General features: G+C 35.9%; 1 protein-coding gene across 1 annotated transcript in view; it reads right to left on the bottom strand.

The window, feature by feature from the left end:
- The window catches only part of LOC308273165 (disintegrin and metalloproteinase domain-containing protein 5-like), a gene marked incomplete at both ends in the record, with an annotated part of 239,017 nt that overhangs the window by 44,591 nt on the left and 169,753 nt on the right, over positions 1–24,673 (bottom strand). Inside the window, 3 exon segments of the mRNA XM_080710260.1 lie at positions 13,028–13,272; positions 14,336–14,435; positions 21,498–21,593. Of these exon segments, the coding sequence (XP_080566386.1) occupies positions 13,028–13,272; positions 14,336–14,435; positions 21,498–21,593 (441 nt within the window).

The following is a 24,673-nucleotide window of genomic DNA, read 5'->3' as shown; positions in this document are numbered from 1 at the left end:
ACCTTCAGGGAATATTTTATATTCTTTACTAGTGAGAAAATTGAAGAGGAAAGATGTATGTTGTAATGAAAGATCAAAAGAAGTGCTGCAGATGAGCAATTCATCTATATATTGGAGTAAGGTTGTGGGAGGTAGGTCCAAGTAAGCTAGATCTAAGGTTAGGGATTGTCCAAACAAATGAAGGCTGTCCCTAAAACCTTGGGGAAGGACTGTCCAGGTGAGTTGGGAAGAAGTGTGGGATTTAGGACCAGTCCAGGTAAAGGCAATAATATTTTGGCATCTTAGATCATAGGAGATAATGACAAAGGCATTAAAGGACTGAAAAATAGGATGAAGAGAGGGGAATATAAGAGAAGATGGCATAGGGATTTGGAACTATGGGGTGAGTAGGTACAAAGGTCCTGGACCAATTCGTATGATACATTGGTCTTTTGGGTTGGCAGGGTGGAGATGTTGTAGGGGGATTGGGTTGGTTGAAAGACTCTGGCCTGCAGAAATTGAGTGGTAATCAGTTTGAGGCCTTGTGGTGTTGCTTGGCTGAGAGGATACTGTGCCTGGTTGCAAAAATCAGTAGGATCTTTTAGATGTAGTGGAAGTGTGGTGTGTGACAATAAATGGGCAAGAAGTGTTCCAAACTTGAGGATTTATATTAGAAAGAAAGGGAAGAAGGAAGTGTGAAGGCAAATCTGGATGGCAAAACAATATAAACTTGCTGGGGAATGTGGGGAGGCTTGAAATTTGGAGAGGTTGTCTCATCCTAGGGTGTGTGGCAATAGTGAATGTTTAAGAATATATGGGAAGGGGAGACTTCCGGGAAGATGGCGACCGAGAAAAGCGGGGCTTAAGAGGCCCGCTAACAACAAATCTCCATTACCACAAAATCAGCGCCTTTCAAAGCCAGAAAACAACATCACCAGAGAAACAAAAAAAATCACCAGGCTCCAGAGAGAAAGCGGACTGAGAACAGAGCCAAAGAGGAGATCCTCATGCCCGAGGACGCGGCTTCATGCCTGAGGACGTGGCAGCAGCGTCATACTGCCGGCAGCACCGGCGAATTCACGGGACGGCCACAGCAAGCCGAGGGGAGCCTCTGTGGAACAGCCAGGCGGGATTTCTCGGTGCAGAGGGCATCTAAAGCTCCCAGTGGCTGAGCTCAGCACACGCTGCAGGGATTCAGAGTGGAAATCAAAACCAAGAAAAAAAACGCCAGCCCCATAGCCAAGGGCGTAGCAGCGGCGCCATATTGCCACCGGCGGCAGCAGCACCGAATTCACCGAATTCAGTACAGCTACATCTGCGTACTCAAGAACAGTGAGTCAAATTGCGGGCCACAGCGGAGAAATCCCAGTACTGTACTCACTGGGACTTGACCCAGTGGGAGAGGGGCAGTGGCAGTGATATCACACCATAGGAGATCGTGCAACCTGGCATCCCCCACAGTCTAAAGCAGCCTCTATCGACTCTCTGGGTCGGAGACTCTGTGATACAACCCAGTAAAGGAGTAGTGGGGTCTGAGATACTACTGACTCGAGTTCCAGAGCACCTTAAGTGAAGTCATAGTGACCCAAGGGAAGAACCCAGAGAAGGCACAAACTTCCGAAATCATGGAAAAGAGGAATAATACTGGAGCAATGAATGCTCACAACCCCACAACATCAGAACCCGATAAAACAGAAAATCAGAGATTTCTAGAAGATCAAATCAGGAAAATAACTGTAGAAATAATAGAGGTGCTTCAAAAAGAACTCAGAGAGAGCCAAAAAGAGATAAAGGATGCAATTAATGAAGTAAAGGCCTCAATTCAAAGCACAAACAACCGATTAGACCACATGGAGAACAGAATCTCGCTCTTAGAAGATGAGCAATCCAAAAATGAACGCATAGTTTCTAATCTAGAAAAAAATATCCGACAGCAGGAATCTGATATTGAAGAAATATGGGCCCATTTTAAGAGAGCTAATCTAAGAATAATTGGAATAGAGGAGGGAAAAGAAAGTGAAACCAAAGGGATCAACAATCTCTTCAAGGAAGTAATAGCAGAAAATTTTCCAGACATAGAGCAAGAGGTCGATACGCAGGTCCAGGAAACGTATAGAACTCCCTTTAGACAGGATCGGAGAAGAGGATCCCCACGCCACATAATTGTCAAAATGACCAATGTGGAAGCCAAGCAGAGAATCTTAAAGGCAACAAAAACAAAGGGACAAGTGACATTCAGAGGCAAACCAATTAGAATCACTCCAGACTTCCCAAACCAAGTCATGAGAGCCAGAAGGGCTTGGAGTAACATATTCCAAACTCTGAAAGGAAACAACTTCCAGCCAAAAATTTCCTACCCAGCAAAACTTTCTATCAAATTAGATGGAGAAATAAGAAGCTTCCATGACAAACAGAAACTCAAGGAATTTATGTCTTCAAAACCAGCACTAGGGAAAATACTCAAAGAGATTAACTACAAAGAAGAAATAGGTAACACACACCAGAACCAGAGAAACAAGAGTTTCCATCCAACAGACAACTAAGATTGGTTATCTGTGGAGATTCATTATTTATGTTAGTCTTTTACCTATCTCTAAAGGGTATTGTTTGCCTTTATTGTTGTTAATTTTTAGGATTTCTAGTTGGAATATTAATATACCTTCAGATATAGCATTTGGAAATATTTTATCCCATTCTATTAGTAACTGTTAACTCTGTTTACATTGTCTTTGGATACGCAATATTTTTTTTTTTTTTAGGGAGTTTGTATACTCTTCTGTTGCCTGTGCCATTGAAATCATAACCAAGAAATCACTGCCAATTTCAATGTTGTGAGGTTTTATGACCCAGATTTTCTCCTAAAAGTTTATAGTCTTAAGATTTATATTTAGGTCTTTTATCTATTTTGAGTTAATACTTGTATATGGGATTAGGTAAGGGTCCAATTTTATTCTTTTCCATGTAATTATTATTTTTCAACAATATTTAGTTAAAATATTATTATTCCCACCACCAAATGTTCGTGGAAACCTTGTCAAAAATAACTTGACAATATAGGGAAGAATTTAGCTCTAGGCTTTTAACTCCAATGGTTTATATATCTGCCTTTAGAATAGTACTACACTGTTTCAATTATTGTAGCTTTATATGGTTTGAAATCAGAAAATATACATCTTCTAGCTTTGTTCTTTTTCAAGATCATTGTGGGTACCTAGAGTCCATATTCCATATTAGGATAGATTTTTTTTCTGAAAAATAAATATATAAATATATGATAGTTTCACCTAAAAATAGAAAAAATAGATTCTCTGGTAAGAAAGAAAGCAAAAAGAAATATTGAAATGTTATCTTTAAGTCATCAAAAGCTTGGTATCAGACAAATGAAACTGTTATGTGAGATTATCATTTTTAATTTTTGATAAATTGCTATAATACTAGATGTCAACCACTAAGCCAAGCATGGGAGGGAGGGATAGGGAGAGAATGGGGTGGGGATCGGGTGGGGGCTGACTGGGCAATGTGTGCATGTATGTCTACAAAAGTATGTATCCCACTATGATGTATGAATACAGTGCACCAATTAAAAATTAAAAAAAAGAATATATGGGAAAACAGGGTGTCCAAATATTACAAAAACAGGAGGAATATCCTTATGCATGGAGTGGGTACCAGGTATTTATACAATAGAGACAGAAGAGGAATCTTTGAGGGGTCTAGCATACACAAATAAAATAAAATAAGTAGCCCTATTATCCAAAAAAAATATCAGACCAGCTTACCCAACATGGTCATAGTTACCCAGAGTTTCAAATGGGAAATAACGGGGGCAGGTGCCTTGGAGCCTGTGTCCTGTCAATCATCCATAGCAAGGCCAAAGAAATCTGCCATATCTGAATGTGGTACAAAACTTGTTCAATTTCAGACTGTGTACTATCAAGAAACTCTGTCTCTTAATGTACAATCTGCTTTCAAATGTCCTATTTTACCACAAAGAAGGAATGGATTGAGAGGAGGAGTACATGGGTTAGGGCAGGCACTTGCCCAGTGACCTTCCTTGCCACAATTGAAACATGGACCAGGAAGACTGGCTTTTTTGTGAGATGGAACCCCTGGGTGCACTGGCATTGCTGCAGCTAGCATATAGCATGTGACCTGATCTCTTTTAGCTTTTTGTAATTTTTGATTCTCCTGTCTATTGTGGAAGACCTTTAAAACCAGTTTATTAAGTTCCCTCTAAGGGGTCTGAGGACTATCCTCCAATTTTTGGAGTCTCTTGCAAATGTCAGGAGAAGATTGTGGAATAAAATTCAGATGGTGGTAGAATGGTCATTGTCGGAGTAAAGCAGCTTTTATGAGTCATGCTAACACTCGATCTCTATTGGCACAAAATCAGTGCTTTTCAAAGCCAGAAAACACCATCAGCAGAGAAATAAAAACTGTAAATACAAGGGACAGAGAAAAAGAAGGCTAGAAGAGCAACCAGAGACCAGAAAAGAAACTAGCCTGCACTGCGGCAATGGAGCAAACAAATTAGAATCACTCCAGACTTTCCAGACCAAGTCATGAAAGCCAGAGGGCTTGGAGTAACATATTCCAAACTCTAAAAGAAAACAATTTCCAGCCAAAAATTTTCTCACAGCAAAACTATCTATCAAATTAGATGGAGAAATAAGAAGCATCCATGACAAACAGATACTGAAGTAATTTATGTCTTCAAAACCAGTGCTAGAGAAAATATTCAAAGAGATTAACTACAAAGAAGAAATAGGTAATTCACACCAGAACCAAATAAACAAGAATTCCCATCCAGCAGACAACTATGTAAAGAAGAATAAACAATATCTCAAACAGAAATAAAATCTTAACATGTTAGGAATTGAAAATTATCTCTCAATAATCACACTGAATATAAATGGCCTCAACTCCCCAATAAAAAGACATAAAGTGGCAAAACGGATTAAAAACCAGAATCCATCCATCTTATGCTTACAAGAAATACACCTTACAAGTAAAGATAGGAACAAACTCAAGGTAAAGGGCTGGAGCAAGGTAACCCATGCTAAGGGAACTCAAAGACAGGCAGGAGTACCAACTATGATATCAAACAAGTTAGACTTCAAACCCAAACTTATTAGAAGAGACAAAAAAAAGGTCATATTTTACTGGTAAACGGAATAACCCAGCAAGAGGAAATAACAATAATCAACATATATGCCCCAAACATAGGTGCAGCTACTTTCATAAATCAAACTCTTTGATACATGAAGTCACACATAAATCCCAATACAATAATACTGGGAGACTTCAACACACCTCTCACAACACTAGACCGATCTTCCAGACGAAGGGTCAGTAAAGATTCCTCCAAACTAAAGAATACCATTAACCAAATGGACCTGTTGGACACATATAGAATATTTCACCCAACTACAGCGGAGTTTACATTTTTTTCAGCTGCTCACAGAACTTTCTCCAAAATAGATCACATCCTGGGACACAAAATGAGCAGTAGAAAAGTTTTAAAATGTTACATACTTCCCTGTGTCATTTCAGACCATAATGGAATAAAAGTAGAAATCAACTATAAGAAGACACAGAGAAACAACATAAATATGTGGAGACTGAACAGCACACTTGAGAATGAAGAATGGGTCATAGAAGAAGTAAGAGGTGAAATCAGGAAATTTCTAGAAACAAATGAAAATAAAGATACAACATATCAAAACCTCTGGGACACTTTGAAGACAGTATTAAGAGGAAAATTTATAGCACTGAGTGCTCACATAAGAAAAATAGAAAATCTTCAAATAAATAACCTAACGACACACTTCAAAGCCCTTGAAAAGCAGGAAAAATTGAACCCCAAAGCCAGCAGAAGACAGGAAATTATTAAAATTAGAGCAGATTTTTTAAAAATAGAGAATAAAAAAACAATACAGAAAATCAACAAAACCAAAAGCTGGTTTCTTCATCATTTGAGATGATCACACAATTTTTGCCCTTGATTCTGTTTATTTTTTCCATGAAGATTTATTCTTTTAATATGCTTCTACTGGTCCATTATAGTCTCACATGATAAAGTAAGTCATGTGAACGTTGACATACATGTACAAAGCACTTGATGGACCCACCTTCAACCTCCCCATTTATCCCCTTTTCAATGCAGAGTAATAAAATTGTATACATAGGTACACGTAGTCAGTGGTAGTATTTCTATTAATGAACCTCAGTCTTCTCCTTCCTTTTCCCTTAGGCCACCCTCCTGGGCTCAACTGAGGTTTCTCTTTTATTCTGTAGAGTCCTTTGGTATTTAAATTTAAATTACTCCCTATCTTGGGCATATTAGAGAGAACTTTTGACCCAGATTACTGACTAATCTCACATAACATAATCCTTTCCAGGTGCTTCCACTTTCTAGAAAGTGGCATATTTTTTTTTATTGCTGAGCAGAATTTCATTGTATGTATTTTTCATACTTTTATAATTCATTCATCTGTTGATAAAAACATAGCTTGGTTCCATAATTTGGCTATTGTGAATTGTGCTTCTATGAGCAAGGATATGCATATATCACTGTAGCTCTCTGATTTTGGCCTTTTTGGAAAGATACCCAGGAGTGGTATAGTTGGATCATATGATGAGTTAATTCTTAGTTTTCTAAGAAATTTCCACACTCGTTTTGATAGCAGCTCAACTAATTTGCAATCCCAACAACAGTATAAAAGAGTTACTATTTCCTCACATTCTTGTCAACATTTACTGCTTTTTTATTTGATGGTTGCCATTCTGATTGGGGTTAATGGAATCTCAGTGCATGTCCTTGATTGCCGTAAAACTTTTCTATGTATTGATTTAAGCATTTTTATGTATCTTTGGCCATTTGTACTTCTTATTTTGTGACATGTCTGTTCAATACCACTGCCTATTTTTATTTATTTATTTATTTATTTATTTATTTATTTATTTTTGCGGGTCTGAGGATGGAACCCAGGGACAGTCAGCTTACAAGCTACACCCCCTGCCCTATTTTTTATTCTTTATTTTCAAACTGGGTCTCACTGAGTTATAGAGGGTCTCACTAAGTAGTAGCTGAGGCTGTCCGCGAACCGTGATCCTCCGGTCTTAGCCTCCTGAATGCTGTAATTACAAGCATACGCCACCATGCCCAGCTTGCCTATTTCTTGATTGTGTTATTTTTAGTGTGAATTCTTTTAAGATTTTTGTTTATTCTAGTTATTAGTTCTCTATTAGAGGGATATCTGGCAAAGATCTTCTCCCATTCTGTGTGCTTTTCTTTAGACTCTTGATAGGATTTTATGTGCAGAAAATTTTTAATTTAATTCCATTCCACTTATTAATTCTTGTTTTAATTTTTTGAGCTTTGTTGAGGAATTTTCTACCTGTGCTATATGTTAGAGTTGGGACTTATGCCCTCCTCTAGTAGCTTCACAGTGTCTGGTCTAACTTTCACGTCTTTGATCCATCTTGAGTTGATTCTTGTGTAGATGAGGGGTTAAGATTTAGTTTCATTTTTTTTACAAAAGGATAACCTGTTTTCCCAACACTACTGAAAAAGATGTATTTCTCTTCCACATATGTTTGTGGTATTTTGTAAAAAAAAAATCAATTGGCTATACATATGTGAATTTGTTTCTCTATCTTATATTCTGTTTCATTGGTCTATGTGTCTGTTTTTGTACCAATGTCATGCTGTTTTTATTATAATAGCTTTGTAGTATAATTTGAAGTCAGGAATTTTTAGGCTTCATACATGGTTCTTTTTGCTGAGAATTGCTTTAGCTATTCTGGTTCTTTTGTTTCTCTAAACTTAGAGCTGAATTTTTTAGGTCTGTGAAAAATAACATTGATAGTAATTGCATTTATTCTGTTGATCACTTTTGTTAGAATGGTGATTTTGATATTTTTTCTGCCTATCCAAGAGCAAGAAAGATCTATCCATTTTCTAAGATCTTCAATTTCTTTCTTTAATGTTTTATTATTTTATTTAAAAAGGCCTTTCACCTCCTTGGTTAGATTTTTTCATAGGTATTTTATTGGTTTTGAGGTTATTCTGAATAGAATTATTTTTCTGAAATTTTTTCTCAGTAAGATTCATGATTAGCATACAGAAAGGCTATTAATTTTTTTAGGTTGATTTTGTATCCTGCTGCTTTGCTGAATTTGTTAATCATCTCTAGTAGTCCTCGTGGTTGAGTTTTGTTATTGTTGTTGTTATTGTTGTTTTGTTATAGTTTGTATTGTTTGGTGTTTTAAATATAGTATTATATCTTCTGCAAATAAAGATTGTTTGAACTCTTCTTTTGCTATTTGAATTTCTTTGATATACTCCAGTTATATTTCTCTGGCAAGATTCTTGAGTACTTTATTGAAAAGGAGTGGTGATAGTGAGCATCCTTGTCTTGTTCCTAATTTTAAAGGGAATTACCATAGTTTTTCTTCATTCAATATAATGTTGGCTTTGTTTCATTGAATATTGCCTTAATGATGTTGAGGTACATTCTTTCTATTCTAATATTCTGCAGTGTTTTTAAATAAACAGATGTTAAATTTTTGTCAAATACTTTTTCAGTGTCTACTGAGATGATCATGTGAAATTTGTCCTTAGTTCTATTGATGTGATGAATAAAATGTGTTGATTTTTTTGTATGTTGAATCATCCTTGCTTTCCTGAGATAAAGTCAATATGGTCATGGTATACAGTTTTCTTAATGTACTTTTGGAATGTGCATCACCAGCATTTTGTTCAGAATTTTAGCATGTTCATCAATGATAATGGTCTGCAATTTTCTTTTCTTGAGGTATCATTATTTGATTTGGGTATTAATATGATGCTTGCCTCATATGAAGAGTTAGGAAGAATTTCATCTCTTTGTATTTCATAAAATAATGTAAGAAGTATTGAGTTAATTTCTTCTGTAAAGATTTTGTAGAATTTAGCTGGAAATCCATGGGCTTTTTCTTTGATAGCAGATATTTATTGCTGTTTTTATCTTTTTGGTTGATATTGTTTGGTTTAGGTTTTCTATATCCTCTTGGTTCAGTTTAGGTAAGTTGGATGTGCCTAAAAATCTGTCAATTTCTTCCATGTTTTTCAGGTTATTGGAATATAAATTTTCAAAATAGTTTCCTCTTAATTTCCCTACTGTCTGTGGTGATGTCTCCTTTTTTATTTCTGATTTTACTAATTTTGGGTGATTCTTTCTTGTGGTAGGTTGACTAGGGGGTTTGTCAATCTTTTTAACACAAAGAACCAGCTTTTTGGGTTTTTTTAATCTTATTTTTAACTATCTATTTTATTCATTTCTACTCTTATTTTAATAATCTTCTGCCTTCTGGCCTTGGGATTAGACTGCTTATGTGTTTCTATATCCTTGAGGTGTGTCATTAGGTTGCTTATTTGGTGACTTTCTGTTTTTTTTTTTATGTGAGTACTCATAAATTTTTGCTAAATTCTTAACATTGCATACAAGGACTCTTGTAGATTTTTGTATGGTGTGTCTCTAATTTTGCTTAGTTCCAGAAATTATTTTATTTTTCCTTTTATTTCTCTCTGGTCCAGTCCTCATTCAAGAGTGTATCATTCAGCCGGGGGTAGTGGTGCACACTTGTAATCCCCATGCTTGGGAGGTGGAAACAGGAGGATCATGCAAGTTTGAAACCAGCATTGCTGGCTTAAGAGACCATGTTTCCAAATAAAACAGGTCTGGGAATGTAGCCCAGAGGTAGAAGGGTTCCATCCCCAATACCACCAAAAAAAAAAAAAAGTGAATTATTCAATCTCCATGTATGTATGTAATTTATTTTGCTCTTCCTGTTGTTTGTTTCTACTTTCATTGTTTGTGGTCTAAAAAGATGTAGAAAAATTTATTATTATTTTTTAATTTTCTAGTGCTTGCTTTGTGGCCTGGATGTGGTATAATTTGAAGAAGGTTCCATGGGCAGCTAAGAAGAGTATGTATTCATATGTTGCTGGTTGGAACATTTTCTATATGTCTACTAGGTCCATTTGGTTTATAGTGTTATGTCTGAAGAGTCTTTACTTATCTTTTGTCTTAAAGACGAATAAAGTGGCATGAGTGATATGTTGAAGTCTCCCAATATTTGCTTCCATTTGAAGCCTGATGTCCTTGAGCTTGTTTTACAAAAGTGGGTGTACTCATACTATTATTATATCTTCTTGTTGAATTGTTTCTTTTATTAAGAAAAGGTGCCCCATTTTGATTCTCCTGATATGCTTTATCTTAAAATTTGTTCTGTCAGATATGATCATTGATAACCCTGCTTGCTTTTGGTCTCTATTTGCAGGGTTTATCTGTTTTCATCCTTTCACCTTTAACATATGAATATCTTTTGCCTCTGGTTTCAAAACCCAGTACCACATTTTAAAAAAATGCCGGGTATGGTGGCACACGCTTGTAATCCCCACACTTGGCAGGTGGAGACAGGAGGATCACGCTGGTTTGAAGCCAGCCTCACTGGCTTAAGAGACCCTGTTTCCAAATAAAAATATAAAATAGGACTGGGAGTGTAGCCCATAGGTAGAAGTGTTTCTAGGAACCCCAGTACCACCGAAAAAAAAGAACAAGTGACATTCAGAAGCAAACTAATAGATTCACTCCAGTTTTCTCAAACCAACTAATGAAAGTCAGGAGGGATTGCTATGACATTTTCTAAACTCTGAAAGAAAACAAGTTTCAGCCAAATCTACTCTACCCAACAAAAATATCATTCAAACCTGACAGGGAAATAAAAATCTTTCATGATAAAATAAAGATGTAAGAATTATGTCTTTCAAACCAAAACTATAGAAAATACTCAAACATATAAATTACAAAGAATAAATAAAAATAAATACCAGAACCAGAGAAACAAATTGCAACTCAAAATGTTAGGAATTAAAAATATCTCAAAAATCACACTGATTGTCCATGACCTCACCTACTCAATCAAAAAACATAAGTTGGAAAAATGGATTAAAATTATAATCTATCTATATGCAGTCTGCCAGAAATGCACCTTGCAAGTAAAGATACTCACAAACCAAAGGCCAAGGGCTGCAGCAAAGTAATCCATGAAATGGGACTCAAAGAAAAATAGAGATCAAAACTCTCATATCAGACCATAAAACTTCAAGCTTAAACTTATTAGAAGAGACCAAGCAGGTCTTTTTTTTTTTTTTACTGAAAAAGGGAACAATGTAACAGAGGATATAGTCAATATTTACCCCCAAATATAGGTGCAAGAACTTTCATAAAGCAAACTCTTTATAACATTAAGTCTCAAATAGATCCCAATACAAAAGTATTAGGAGACATCGACATTCCTCTCACACTACTGGATCAACATCTAGAAAAATGTCAAAAAAGATAGCTCGGGCCTAAGAAACACAATAAACCCAATGTAACTACTAAACACATACAAAATATTCTATCCAACTACAGCTGAATTCACAATCTTTTCTACTGTTTATGAAAACTTCTCCAATATGGAACATATACTGGGCCACAAAGAAAATGCTAGCAAGTTCAAAACATGTGATATAATCTCCTGTGTCTTTTGAAACAACAATGGGATAATACTAGAAATCAACTTTAAGAAGAATCTGAGAAACCTTATAAGCTAAGTGAGGAAAGGGTAATAGGAGAAATTTATAAATTCCTAGAAACAAAAACAGAAATACAACATTTCAAAATCTCTGGGCCACTTCAAAATCCATATTAAGAGGAACATTCATACCCTTGAGCGCAAACATATGAAGAGAAAATCACCAAATAAGTTACCTAATGACACACCATAAAGCCATTGAAAAACAAAAAAAATCTAATTCCAAAATCAGTGTAACAAAAAGTATCAGTAAAATCAAAGTAGAAATCAATGAAGCAGAGAATACAAAAAAGATACCAAAAAATTAGTAAAACTAAGTTTGTTTCTTGAAAAAAATAAATGATATAGATAAATAACTAAGAAACCTAACCAAAAGAAAGAGGTAATGAATCCAAATTACTAAAAGATGAGAAAAAGATATTACCACCAACAGCATGGAAATTCAAAGGTTTATTAAAAACTACTTTGAAAAATTATATTTGAACAGAATGGAAAATCTAGAAAAAATGACAAATTTCTAGGTACATACAACCTTCCTAAACTGAATCAAGAAGATATAGAAAATTTAAACGAATCAATAGCAATTAAAGAAATTGGTGCACCAATAAAGAACCTACCATCAAACAAAAGCCCAGGATCAGATGGTTTTCAAATGAATTTTATAAAAACCTTTATATAAGAGTTAATCCCAATACTTCTCAATCTATTTCATGAAAGGGAAAGAAACAGGAATCTCCCAAACACATTCTATGAAGACAACATTACATGAATACCAAAACCAAATAAAGACAACTCAAGAAAGCTATAGGCCTATGTCATTGATGAACATATACACAAAATTGCTAAACAAACTACTAGCAACAAGTATTTGAAACCATATCAAAAAAATCATACAACATGACCAAGTAGGGTTCATCCCAGGGATTTAAGGCTGACTCAACATATAAAAAACAATCATGTAATTCATCAAATAAACATAACAAACGACAAAAATTAGATGATCATTTCAATAGATGGTAAAAAAGCATTCAACAAGATTCAACACCCATTTATGCTAAAAATTAATGTGGATAATGGGAATAGAAGGAACATATCTCAACAACAAAAAGGCCAACATCATATTAAACAGGGAAATCCTGTAAGGGCTTTCCCTTAAAAAAGGAACAATCAAAGATATCCATTATAACCACTTCTTTTCAGTAAAGTACTTGAGGCTCTAGCCAGAGCAAAGGCAAGAGATGGAGATCAAAGGAATCCAGCTAGGAAAAAAAGAAATAAAACTATTCCTATTTGCAGATAACATAATACTCTATATAAAAGACCCAACAAACTCAACCAAAAGGCTTATAGAACTGATTTAAAACTTTAGCAAAGTGTCTGTATACAAAATCAATCTTAAAAAAAAATCAGACCCCTGAGGCACGTTACAGGTCTCCTCTTGCCCGCCGCCCCGGGAAGGGGGCCACTCGCCGGAGAGCGCGCCGGGCGGGCTCCCCAGCCTGCTCTCCGGAGACAGGTGCCGCGTTAGGGGACACCTCGGGGCACCCCCACGCTGTGCGTGCCCCAGCCAAACGCGAGGCTGCACCAGGAGGAGGGCCGGCAGCGCACCCACCCACCTACCTTCTTCCGGGGTGTCCCAACCAGCATCTCCAGGTTTCTGCAGAGGAACTGGTTATCAGATACACACTGAAACCATCAGATGAGAAGATTATAAAAGACAAGGAACAGTGTCCAACACCAGGGGTCCTCCAGGCCCAGTACCTGGAGTCTCCTACCCCTCCTATTTGTTCTCCTGATAGCCTAATCTCAGGCTCCGGGGCGATTTGTGAAAATGAGATAGATGAGCAACAATTCGTGCAAACTTTTAATTTTTTTTTCTTTTTTCCACCCCAAATGCTCTCAGGGTGGGACTAGAGCTAGCCTACCAATCACAAGAAAAAGCAATAGGTGAACTAGAGTTAGAGAAAAACAGTGTCCCAAAAAGACACAGATTCTATTATGGATGAAGCTGCCTGGGGAAAAAAGAAAAGCTACATATTTTAATTAAACACTTAAAAACTGAGTTAAAGTTCAGTTCAGTGCACTGGGAGAAAAAAACTGGGCAAGTCTCCATTTTAAAGTATGTGGCTGCAGGTAAGCCTCCCCAGGTGAGGCACAGGATCCACTCCTTCCAGAGCCCCCTGGGCTGCTACCATCTCTGGCCCCTGCCCAGCCCAGGCCCAGCATCAGCCCAGCCCTGGCCCAGCACCAATCAGTACCTTCTCAGAGGCTGCAGCCCCAGGCTCCAGCAGAGCCCCCGCCCAATACCAGTGAAGCACCAGCCCAAACCGTAGCCCCAGACCTGACTTACACCATCCTTGGCAACAAAATACAAAAGCTCTTTCGGAGACCCAGAATCACCGAGACCCAGGAGTCACCTCTGTGCCTGACCGACAGCCACCGTAAGCCACACCCGGGGCCCCAAGGCTCAGGCTCCTCTTCTTCCAGAGTCCCCTGGGCTGCTACCATCTCTGGCCTCAGCCCAGCCCAGGCCCAGCTCCAGCCCAGCACTGGCCCAGTACCAGCCAGCACCTTCTCAAAGGCTGCAGCCCCAGGCTCCAGCACAGCCCCCACCCAGCACCAGCAGAGCACCAGCCCAAACCATAGCCTGGGGACCTGACTTACACCAATGTGGCAACAAAATCCAAAAGCTCTTTCGGAGACCCAGGAATCACCAAGACCCAGGAGTCACCTCTGTGCCTGACCGACAGCCGCTGATACGGAAGAACTCCAAGCCCGTCAGAGCCTCTGACTGGGCTGCCAGCTACTCCACCATCACTCAATCTGTACCACTTCAATAGGAAGAAAACAGAAGAACAGGCCTGAGAACGGTGAAAATATGAGAACCAAGAATAGTAGAGAAATCACAGAAGTCACAAATACTGACCTTCAAGAAATGCAAGAAGGGGAGTTCCGAATCTTGATCTACAATATAATGAAAGGATTTAAAACAAGTCTAGAGGAGATGAAACACTAAGAATCAGAAAGAGGTCTGGAATGAAATGAAAGAGTCAATAAGTAAAATGAAGACAGCAATAGAAAGAAATTCTAGAAGATTAGGTGAAATGGAAAACAGAATATCACTGTTAGAAGACAGTACATCCAAAACCGAAAACACAGTCAGCGATATACAGAAATCTTTACAGCAACAAAACCTAAACATCCAGCAAATATCCTAACTTACGGATAATAGGCACTGAAGAAGGTATAGAGGTACAGACCAAGGACATCCATAATCTCTTCAAAGAAATAATTTCAGGGAATTTTCCAAACATGGAAAGAGACTTGGATCTTCATGTCCAGGAGGCATACAGAACACCATTGAGACAGGACCAAAGAAGGAACTCCCCATGCCACATAATAGCCAAAATGACCAACATAGAGGCCAAGGAAGGAATCATAAAAGCAGTGAGAACAAAAGGACAGGTGACATATATAGAGGCAAAAAAATAAGAATTAACCCAGACTATACAACCTAGGTCATGAATACTAGGAGAGACTGGTATGACGTGATTCAGACCCTGGAAGAAAATAACTTCCAACCAAAACTAATCTATCCAGCAAAACTACTATTCAAAATCAATGGGAAAACAAAAGTGTTTCATGATAAACAGAATCTTAAAAAATTCATAAATTCAAAGCCTACACTAGAGAAAATTCTTAAAGATATAAACCATAAAGAAGAAAAAAGAAGCAGACTTCAGAACAAGATAAGAGAGGAAGTCGATAAGTGGGCCATTTAAGTAAAGAAGAAATACCAATTCATCCAATAGTAGACAGAACATAAAATGGCAGAAAACAAAAATCATATTTCAATAATATCTCTTAATGTCAAAGGACTTAACTCACCAATCAAAAGACATAGACTGGCAATGTGGATTAAGAAACATAATCCAAATATATGCTGTCTGCAAGAAACTCACCTTACAGCCAAAGACATTCACAGACTGAAAGTGAAAGGATGGAAAAAGATATACCATGCCAACTATGACCAAAAAAGAGCAGGGGTAGCAACCCTGATATCCAACAAAACAGACTTTAAAACACATCAGAAGAGACAAATCAGGGTGCCTCCTTTTATTATATAATGATAGTACATATTTATGCCCCAATCGTGGGTGCAACCACATTTGTAAAACAAACCCTTATGGACATCAGATCCCAAATAGACCCAAATACAATAATTCTGGGAGAGTTTAATATACCTCTCACACCACTGGATCGATCCTTCAAGGCAAAAGATGAGTAAAGACTCTAGAACTAAAGAAGACCATAAACCAAATGGACCTAATAGACATTTACAGAATATTTCAGCCAGGAACTTCAGAACACACATTCTTCTCAGCAGCCTATGGAACCTTCTCCAAAATAGATCACATCCTGGTACACAAAGAAAGCACCAGCAAATTCAAAAGATGTAATATAATTCATTGCATCTTTTCAGACCATAATGGAATAAAAGTAGAAATCAACAACAGGAAACTCAAATCATACAAATACATGGAGATTGAATGATACGCTATTGAATGATGAATGGGTAAGAGCAGAAATTAGGGAAGAAATAAAGAAATTTATGGAAACAAATGAAAACAGAGACACAACCTACCAAAATCTATGGGACACTATGAAGGCAGTATTAAGAGGAAAATTTATTGCATTGAGTGCCAACATAAGAAGGACAGAGAACCACCAAGTAAAGAACCTAATGACACAACTCAAGGACCTAGAAAGTCTGCAATAGTCTATTCCCAAAGCCAGCAGAAGGCAAGAAATCATTAAGATTAGAGCAGAAATAAATGAAATAGAGAACAAAGAACAATTCAAAGAATCAATAAAACAAAAAGTTGGTTCTTTGAAAAAATTAATAGAATTGATAAGCCCCTGGCCAACCTAACCAAAAGAAAAAGAGAATTAACTCAAATTATCAAAATTAAAAATGAAAAAGGAGATATCACCACAGATAGTGAAGAAATTAAAAAGATTATTTGAAACTACATTAAAAATTTATACTCCAATAGACTTGAAAACATGTAAGAAATTGATAGATTCGATTCCTAAGCACAGTTAACCTACCTACACTCAGCCAAGAGGATATATCAAGCCTAAACCAACCAATAGCAACCAAAGAAATAGACATAGCAATAAAAATTCTTCCACCAAAGAAAATCCCAGGCCCAGATGGGTTTTCAGCTGAATTCTACAAAACCTTCAGTGAACAACTAATACCAATACTTCATAACTTGTTCTGGGAAACTGAAAGAAATGGAACTCTCCCAAATTCCTTCTATGAGGCCAGTATCACATTAATCCCCAAACCAAATAAAGATACTTCAAGAAAGGAAAACTACAGACCAATATTCCTAATGAACATAGATGCAAAAATTCTAAACAAAATACTAGCTATTTGCATTCAAAACCATATCAAGAGAATAATACACCATGACCAAGTTGGTTTCATCCCAGAAAAACAAGGCTGATTCAACATATGCAAATCAATACATGTTATTCACCACATAAATAGAACCAAGAACAAAAACCACATCATCATAGCAATAGAGGCTGAAAAAGCATTCAACAAAATCCAATACCCATTTATGTTAAAAACACTGCAGAAACTTGGGATAGAAGGAATGTACTTCAACATCATTAAGGCAATATACTGTAAACCCAAAGACAACATTATATTGAATGGGGGAAAACTGCAAGAATTTCCGCTACAGTCAGGAACAAGACAAGGATGCCCACTATCACCACTCCTTTTCAACATAGTCCTTGAGACTCTTGCTGCAGCAGTAAGAGAAGGAAATCAAAGGAATTCACATACAAAGACAGGAATTAAAATTATCCTTATTCGCAGATGACATGATCCTTTATCTGGAAGACCCAAAGAACTCAACCAAAAGACTTCTGGAGCTGATTGACAAATTCAGCAAAGTCGCAGGATACAAAATCAACCTAAAGAAATCAATGGCTTTTCTTTATGCCAACAATGAATCCACAATGAAAAAAACAAAGAAAACAATTCCATTCACTATAACCTCAAAACCAATAAAATACCTAGGAATAAACCTAACCCAAGATGTAAAAGACCTCTACAACAAAAACTATAAAACATTAAAGAAAGAAATTGAAGACGACCTTGGAAGATGGAAAAATCTCCCATGCTCATGGATAGGCAGAATAAATATCATCAAAATGGCCATTCTGCCAAAACTGATCTATAGGTTCAATGCAATTCCCATTAAAATACCAGTGACATTCTTCAGAGACCTAGAAAAATCAATCATGAACTTCATATGGAGAAAGAAAAGACCTAGAATAGCCAAAGCAATTCTCCATAACAAGAAACACGCAGGAGGCATTACAATCCCAGACTTCAAACTATACTATAGAGCAAAAGTAGTAAAAACAGCATGGTACTGGCACAAAAACAGATATACTGACCAGTGGATTAGAATAGAAGATACAGAAACAAACCCACACATCTTTAGTCAATTAATCTTTGACAAAGGGGCCAAACACATATGCTGGAGAAAAGATAGCCTTTTCAACAAGTGGTGCTGGGGGAACTGGCTATCCATTTGTAAAAAGATGAATCTAAACCCCTATATCTCACCATGCAAAGAAATCAACTCAAGATGGATCAAAGACTTAAAAATTAGACCTGATACTGTGAAGTTAGTAGAGGAGAGCATAGGCTCAACACTACAAAATATTGACACAGGCAGTAACTTTCTCAACAAAACCTCCAAAGCTCAGGAAATTAAAGCAAGAATTAACAACTGGGATAGCATCAAACTTAAAAGTTTCTTCTCATCAAAGGAAACCATCAATAACCTAAAGAGGAAGCCTACAGAATGGGAAAAGATCTTTACCAGCTACCACTCTGATAGGGGACTAATATCCAGAATATACAAAGAGCTCAAAAGACTCTACACTAGCAAAACAAACAACCCAATCAAGAAATGGGCAAATGAACTAAATAGACACTTCACAAAAGAAGAGATACAAAGGGCTAATAGATACATGAAAAGATGTTCTTCATTACTGGCCATCAGGGAGATGCAAATCAAAACTACACTGAGATTCCATCTAACCCCAGTCAGAGTGGCAAGCATAAAGAAATCAAATAACAACAAATGCTGGCGAGGATGTTGGGAAAGAGGAACTCTTTTACACTGTTGGTGGGAGTGCAAACTAGTTCAGCCACTATGGAGATCTGTATGAAGACTCCTAAGAAAGGTGGGAATAGATCCACCATACGATCCAGCTCTACCACCTGGGTATTTTTCCAAAAGGGTTGAATTCAGAGAACTATAGCAACATATGCATACCTACGTTTATAGCAGCACAATTTGTAATAGCCAAAATATGGAACCAACCCAGGTCCCCATCAACAGATAAATGGACTGCAAAACTCTGGGAAATACACACAATGGAATTCTACTCAGCCATAAAAAAGAATAAAATCATACCTTTTGCAAGAAGATGGAAAGTCCTGGAGAGCATAATGTTAAGTGAGACCAGCCAAGCACAGAAGGAGAAGGTACATGTTTCCTCTAATATGGCCAAACTAGGGAACTTAGAGGATACCAGTGGTACTCCAGATAATGGAAGGGAAATACCAGCAAAGCTTGAATGGAAATATAGAGGAGGAGGAAGGTTGAACTTGATTAATGAGGGTTCACATCCAAATATGTGTAAAATTATGAATATGGCATGGTTACCTGGGACAATCATTGTTGCGAGGGGGGGAAGGGAAAACAGGAGCGGGAGGGGGGAGAGGGCATCAAGTATAGTTTAAATGTATACCATTTATGTTCAATAAAAAATTTTTAAAAATCAGAAGCTTTTCTGTGTGATAACCAGAAATCCACTAAAAAAGAAAAATAGAAAACACTTCCACTCACAATAACCCACAAAAATACTTAGGAATAAATATAACCAAAGAGATAAAACACCTCTACAAGAAAAATTATAGAAGAATGAGAAAAAAAATTGAAGAAGACATTAGGAGATGGAAAGATCTTCCATATTCTTAGATAGGCAGAATAAATATCATCAAAATAGCCATTCTTCCAAAATTGTTCTACAGATTCAATGAAATATCCATTAAATCACTACGGTCATTCCTCACAGACATAAAATATCAGTCATTAATTTCATTTGGAGCAATGAAAAACCAGAATAGTAAAAGTGGTTCTCAGCAACAAGAATTATGCAGGAAGCATCACAATATCTGACTTCAAACTGTACTGCAAAGCCATAGTAATAAAAACAAGTTGGTATTGGCACAAAAACAGATACATAGACCAATTTAACAGAAGAGAAGACTCAGAAACAAATTCATGCACTTGCAGCCAGTTGACTTTTTATAAAGAGCCCAAAAATATACACTGAAAAAAGGATAACCTGTTTAACAAATGGTGTTGACAAAACTGATTAACCATATGCAGAAATAATGAAAATAAACCCCACTTTCTCATCCTACATGAGATTCAATTCAATATGGTTCAAACACTTGGAAATTAGAGGACTTAGAGCTGCTTGAAGAGGGTATAGGAGCAACACTCAAAGACAGAGGCATCGGTAAAATATTTTGTACGAAGATCCCACAGGCACAATAAATTCAAATGAGTATCTATTCATGGGGTCACATTAAACTGATCAGCTTCTGTATGGGAAAGAAAACCATAAAGAACCTCAACAGAGATCCAACATAATGGAAGAAAAATTTTGCCAACTATTCCTCTGATAGAGGGCTAATATCAAGTATATATACTCAAGAAACAGCTAAAAAACAAATAACCCAATCAAAAATGGACAAATAAACTAAATATACACTTCATAAAAGAAGAAACTTAAATGGCCAATAAATGTATGTATGAAAAAATGTTAAACACCATTAGCAATCAGAGATTTCACCTAACCCCAATAAGAATAGCAATGATTAAAAACATAAACAACTACAAATACTGGCAAAGGTGTAGTAAAGTGGAAACTCTAAAATTGCTGGTGGGTTTGCAAACTAGTCCAGCCATCTTAGAAAACAGTGTGGAGGATTCTCAAAAGAATGCAAATGAACTACAATATGATTCAGTAATACCATTCCTGGATATTTTCCCAAAGGAATATAAATCAAACTACCAGAGAAATGCATCGAGATCTATGTTTATAGCTGCACAATTTACAATTGCCAAACTACAGAACCAGCTGATATGTCCATCAACAGATGAGTGGATTACAAAGCTATTGGATGTACAAACAATAGAATTTTACTCAGCCATAATAAAAGAAAAAAATATGTCATTTGCAAGGAAATATATGTAATTGGAGAACATTATACTAAGTGAGATTAGTCAACAAAATAAAAGTCAGATATTCTTCATAATATGCAAAAGCTAGGGAGAAAATGAGATGTAGACAATGTAGGCTCCAGACAAAGGTGGGGGAGCCTTAGATGAGTAGAGAAGCCCAAATAACTGAGGAAATCAGAAGACAGAAGAAAGAGACACTTCAGTAGACAGATGTACATACACAAGCTTATCAAATTCAATCAGAAAAGTGAAATGAAATAAGGCAAGAATAGGAATTAAGGGAAGGAATAATAAGTACTGTTTGCATATATGCCTGTATAATTAAAATGCACCAAATATATACATATATATGTATATATGTATGTATGTATATATACATATACACATATACATATACATATGTATGTATGTGTGTATATATATATATATATATATATATATATATATATATATATATACAGAGAGAGAGACTGAGAGAGAGAGAGAGAGAGAAAGAGGTGTGTGCTGAGCTGTCATCAATGACAGACTGCCTCTTACCGTGCACTTTTGTGAGCAGCATTCTCCAGAGCCACAGGTAGCACCAGGTTTTAATGTACATGTTGGTGCATCACAGCAGTTTTTGTGTGTACAATTCTGTAAAGAAACGCCGCGTTTTAGTTAATCATACACAATTGAGAACTCTAAAAATAAAATGATGGCAAAAATGTTTATAAAGTATAAATCTTTTTTTTACACTAGGGTTCTAGTGATATAAATTTTTAAAGAAGATTTACAGAAATCAATATCTCAATTTAGTAGTTTATAAAAGAAACATGCTTTTCTATGTTATATATAATTTGAACAATTTTGAAGCCAATATTTAGGGTAATGGGTATCAGATACTGTATTAATAACTATTTTCTTTAACTGTATATTCTTGCTTTTATAGTAAATTGTGTGGGGTAGTTTTACACACATATAAATCCCAGCAACAACGGATAATGAAATTATGTATTTATCTCACCCGCTCATTTCCTTGATGCCTCTATATTACTTTCTTGGGAAAAATAAAGTACTAGAGATTCTAGAACTGAACCATCCAGTAGGACAACCACTAGACATGGATAGAAACTCAAATTTAAATTAGCTAAAATTAAATAAAATAACTGCACAGTCACATGAGCCACATATCAAGTGCTCAGTGGCCGCGTGTGGCTGTAAATAATGTGCAATGTATTGGTAAACACTAAAGAAACATTTTGATTATTATAGAAAGTTCTATTGATAAACAATTTTATCAATTGATGTTTAATTGTATCTAAACCTTTCAATTTTATACTGGATCTGTCATATAACTGTTTCCCATTATTTTATTATAGTACAAAGCTTATCTTTGATTAACTATTATATCAATCTTATATTCCTGAAATAATTTCAGATTTATCTAATATCTGATTAGGATGTTTACATCTAGTTTAATGAGTAAACCTGACCTTTTTGTACCAAGTTAACAGAAGATTCATGAGATGAATAGGAAATTTTTGCAAAAAAATATTGATTTACTACCTCCTTAAAAATTAGAATTTAGCTGGGCGTGGTGGCGCACACTTGTAATCCCCGTGCTTGGGAGGCGGAGACAGGAGGATCACGCTGGTTTGAAGTCAGCCTTGCTGGCTTAGGAGACCCTGTTTCCAATTAAAACATAAAAAATTGGTCTGGAAGTGTAGCCCAGAGGTAGAAGGGTTTCCAGAAACCTCAGTACCACCATAAATAAATAAATAAATAAATAAATAAATAAATAAATAAATAGAATTTACCAGAGAAGAAATCTAGAGACTTTGGTCATAAATATTTAAAATATACAAAGATTTTACTACTTATGAGACTACTCAGAATTACTGATTCTCATTAGACCAATATTTGTAATTTTTACCCTTCTAGAAATTTTTCCATTTCTTTAAATGTTCATATTTATTAATATAAATTTTGCCTTATATTCTTTCTGGCGGCAAATTCTGCATTATTTTCTCATTTTCAGTGTTATAATGGATATTAATAACTTTTCTCCTATGGCCTTATAGTTTTTAGATATTTTTTCTTTTCTTAGTTCTTCTGAAAAACCAAATATTTTCTTCATATTATCTATTGCATAATAGTTACTTCCTACATTAGTTTTTGCCTTTTGTTATTGTTGTTCCATTTTTATGGGGATGTACTTAATCTTTTCTAAATTTTGACCATTTATTTTACTATTTTTTCTGCCTTTTTCTTGTTAAATAACCAACTAAATAAACTTTAATATTTAAATAATAATTTAAATAAAATTTTTTCTTTAAGTAAATATATTTATAAATTTCCACTTACGTATGGTTGCAGTTGTGTTGATGAGTTTTGGTATCTAATTTTAATAGTAATTTACTTATAGGTTATTCTAAAGAATATTTCTTTTTAACTTGGTAAACAGAAAATTTTAATTCTTTTAATATTATTGATTATATCTTAATGCAACATTTTAGGTAAACATACTCTTAAATGACATTCACTATGCAGCCTTTTTATATGTTCATATAAAAAACATATTTTATAGCTGGGCATGGTGGTGCACGATTGTAATCCCCACGCTTGGGAGGCGGAGACAGGAGGATCGCGCAGGTTCGAAGCCAGCCGTGCTAGGTTAAGAGATCCTGTTTCCAAATACAAAGTGTAAAATAGGTCTGGGGAAGGGCTTCCAGGAACCCCAGTACCACCAATATATATAATTATGTGTATTCTTTTTTTTCAGTACTGGGTATGGAAACCAGGGGCATTCTACCTCTGAGCTACACCTCCAACTCTATTTTTTATTTTTATTTTCAAACAAGGTATTAATGAGTTGCAAAAAGCCTCACTAAGTAGCTAAGGCTGTCCACAAACCCAGATTCTCCTTCAAAATGCTGGGATTACAAGCGTGAGCCACCATGCCTAGTTTTATGTATATTCTTGAGGAATAAAAGAGAGTTGCAGGAAATTACATGATATTTTACATAATTTATGTGCAACGCCTCCCCAGAAAATTATATCCCCTTGTCTGTGAACATATAAATAAATATAAATATATTAAAAGAAAAGTTCTGGGAAGACATGTACAAAATTGATGACCGTGGGGAGCAATGGGAATTTTGGGTTTGTATTCAAATATATTTTTTAATATGACATTGATCATAAATTCACATATTATTAATGTAGCTAATATACATAAATACATGTAAAAATAAGTTTCAGCTCAGTTTTTTTTTTATTTTCTTTTTTGGGAGTGGTACTAGGGATTAAACTCAGGAGGCATTCTACCTCTGAGCTATACCTCCTGCCCTGTTTTATTGTTTAATTTTAGCCCTTGCAAATGTTAAGTTTTAAATTTTCAGGAATTTTGTGAACTATTTCTGACAAATCTATAAGAGAATTATGTTACCTTTAAATGAATTATGTTCAAAACAAAATAAATCTTTTGAGGAACCTTTATATTGATACCTATCAGTGGTTATGCTAATTTAATATGCCACCAGGGAAAATATAAGTACTCCTTTTCCCACATATTCTCACCTGCATTTGTTATATTTGCACCTTGATGATTGCCATTCTAACTACAGTGAGATAATGTTTTAGTGTAGTTCTGGTTTGCATTTCCCTGGTTTTTAAAGATGTTGAGAATTTTTTCATTTATTTGCTGGCCATTTATCCTAGATTTTTTAGAAATA

The sequence above is a fragment of the Muscardinus avellanarius genome (genome assembly GCF_963383645.1).
Source record: "Muscardinus avellanarius genome assembly, chromosome: 14".
Taxonomy (NCBI): domain Eukaryota; kingdom Metazoa; phylum Chordata; class Mammalia; order Rodentia; family Gliridae; genus Muscardinus; species Muscardinus avellanarius.
Note: the sequence above shows the minus strand (reverse complement) of the source record. Positions and strands in the feature narration are given on the sequence as shown.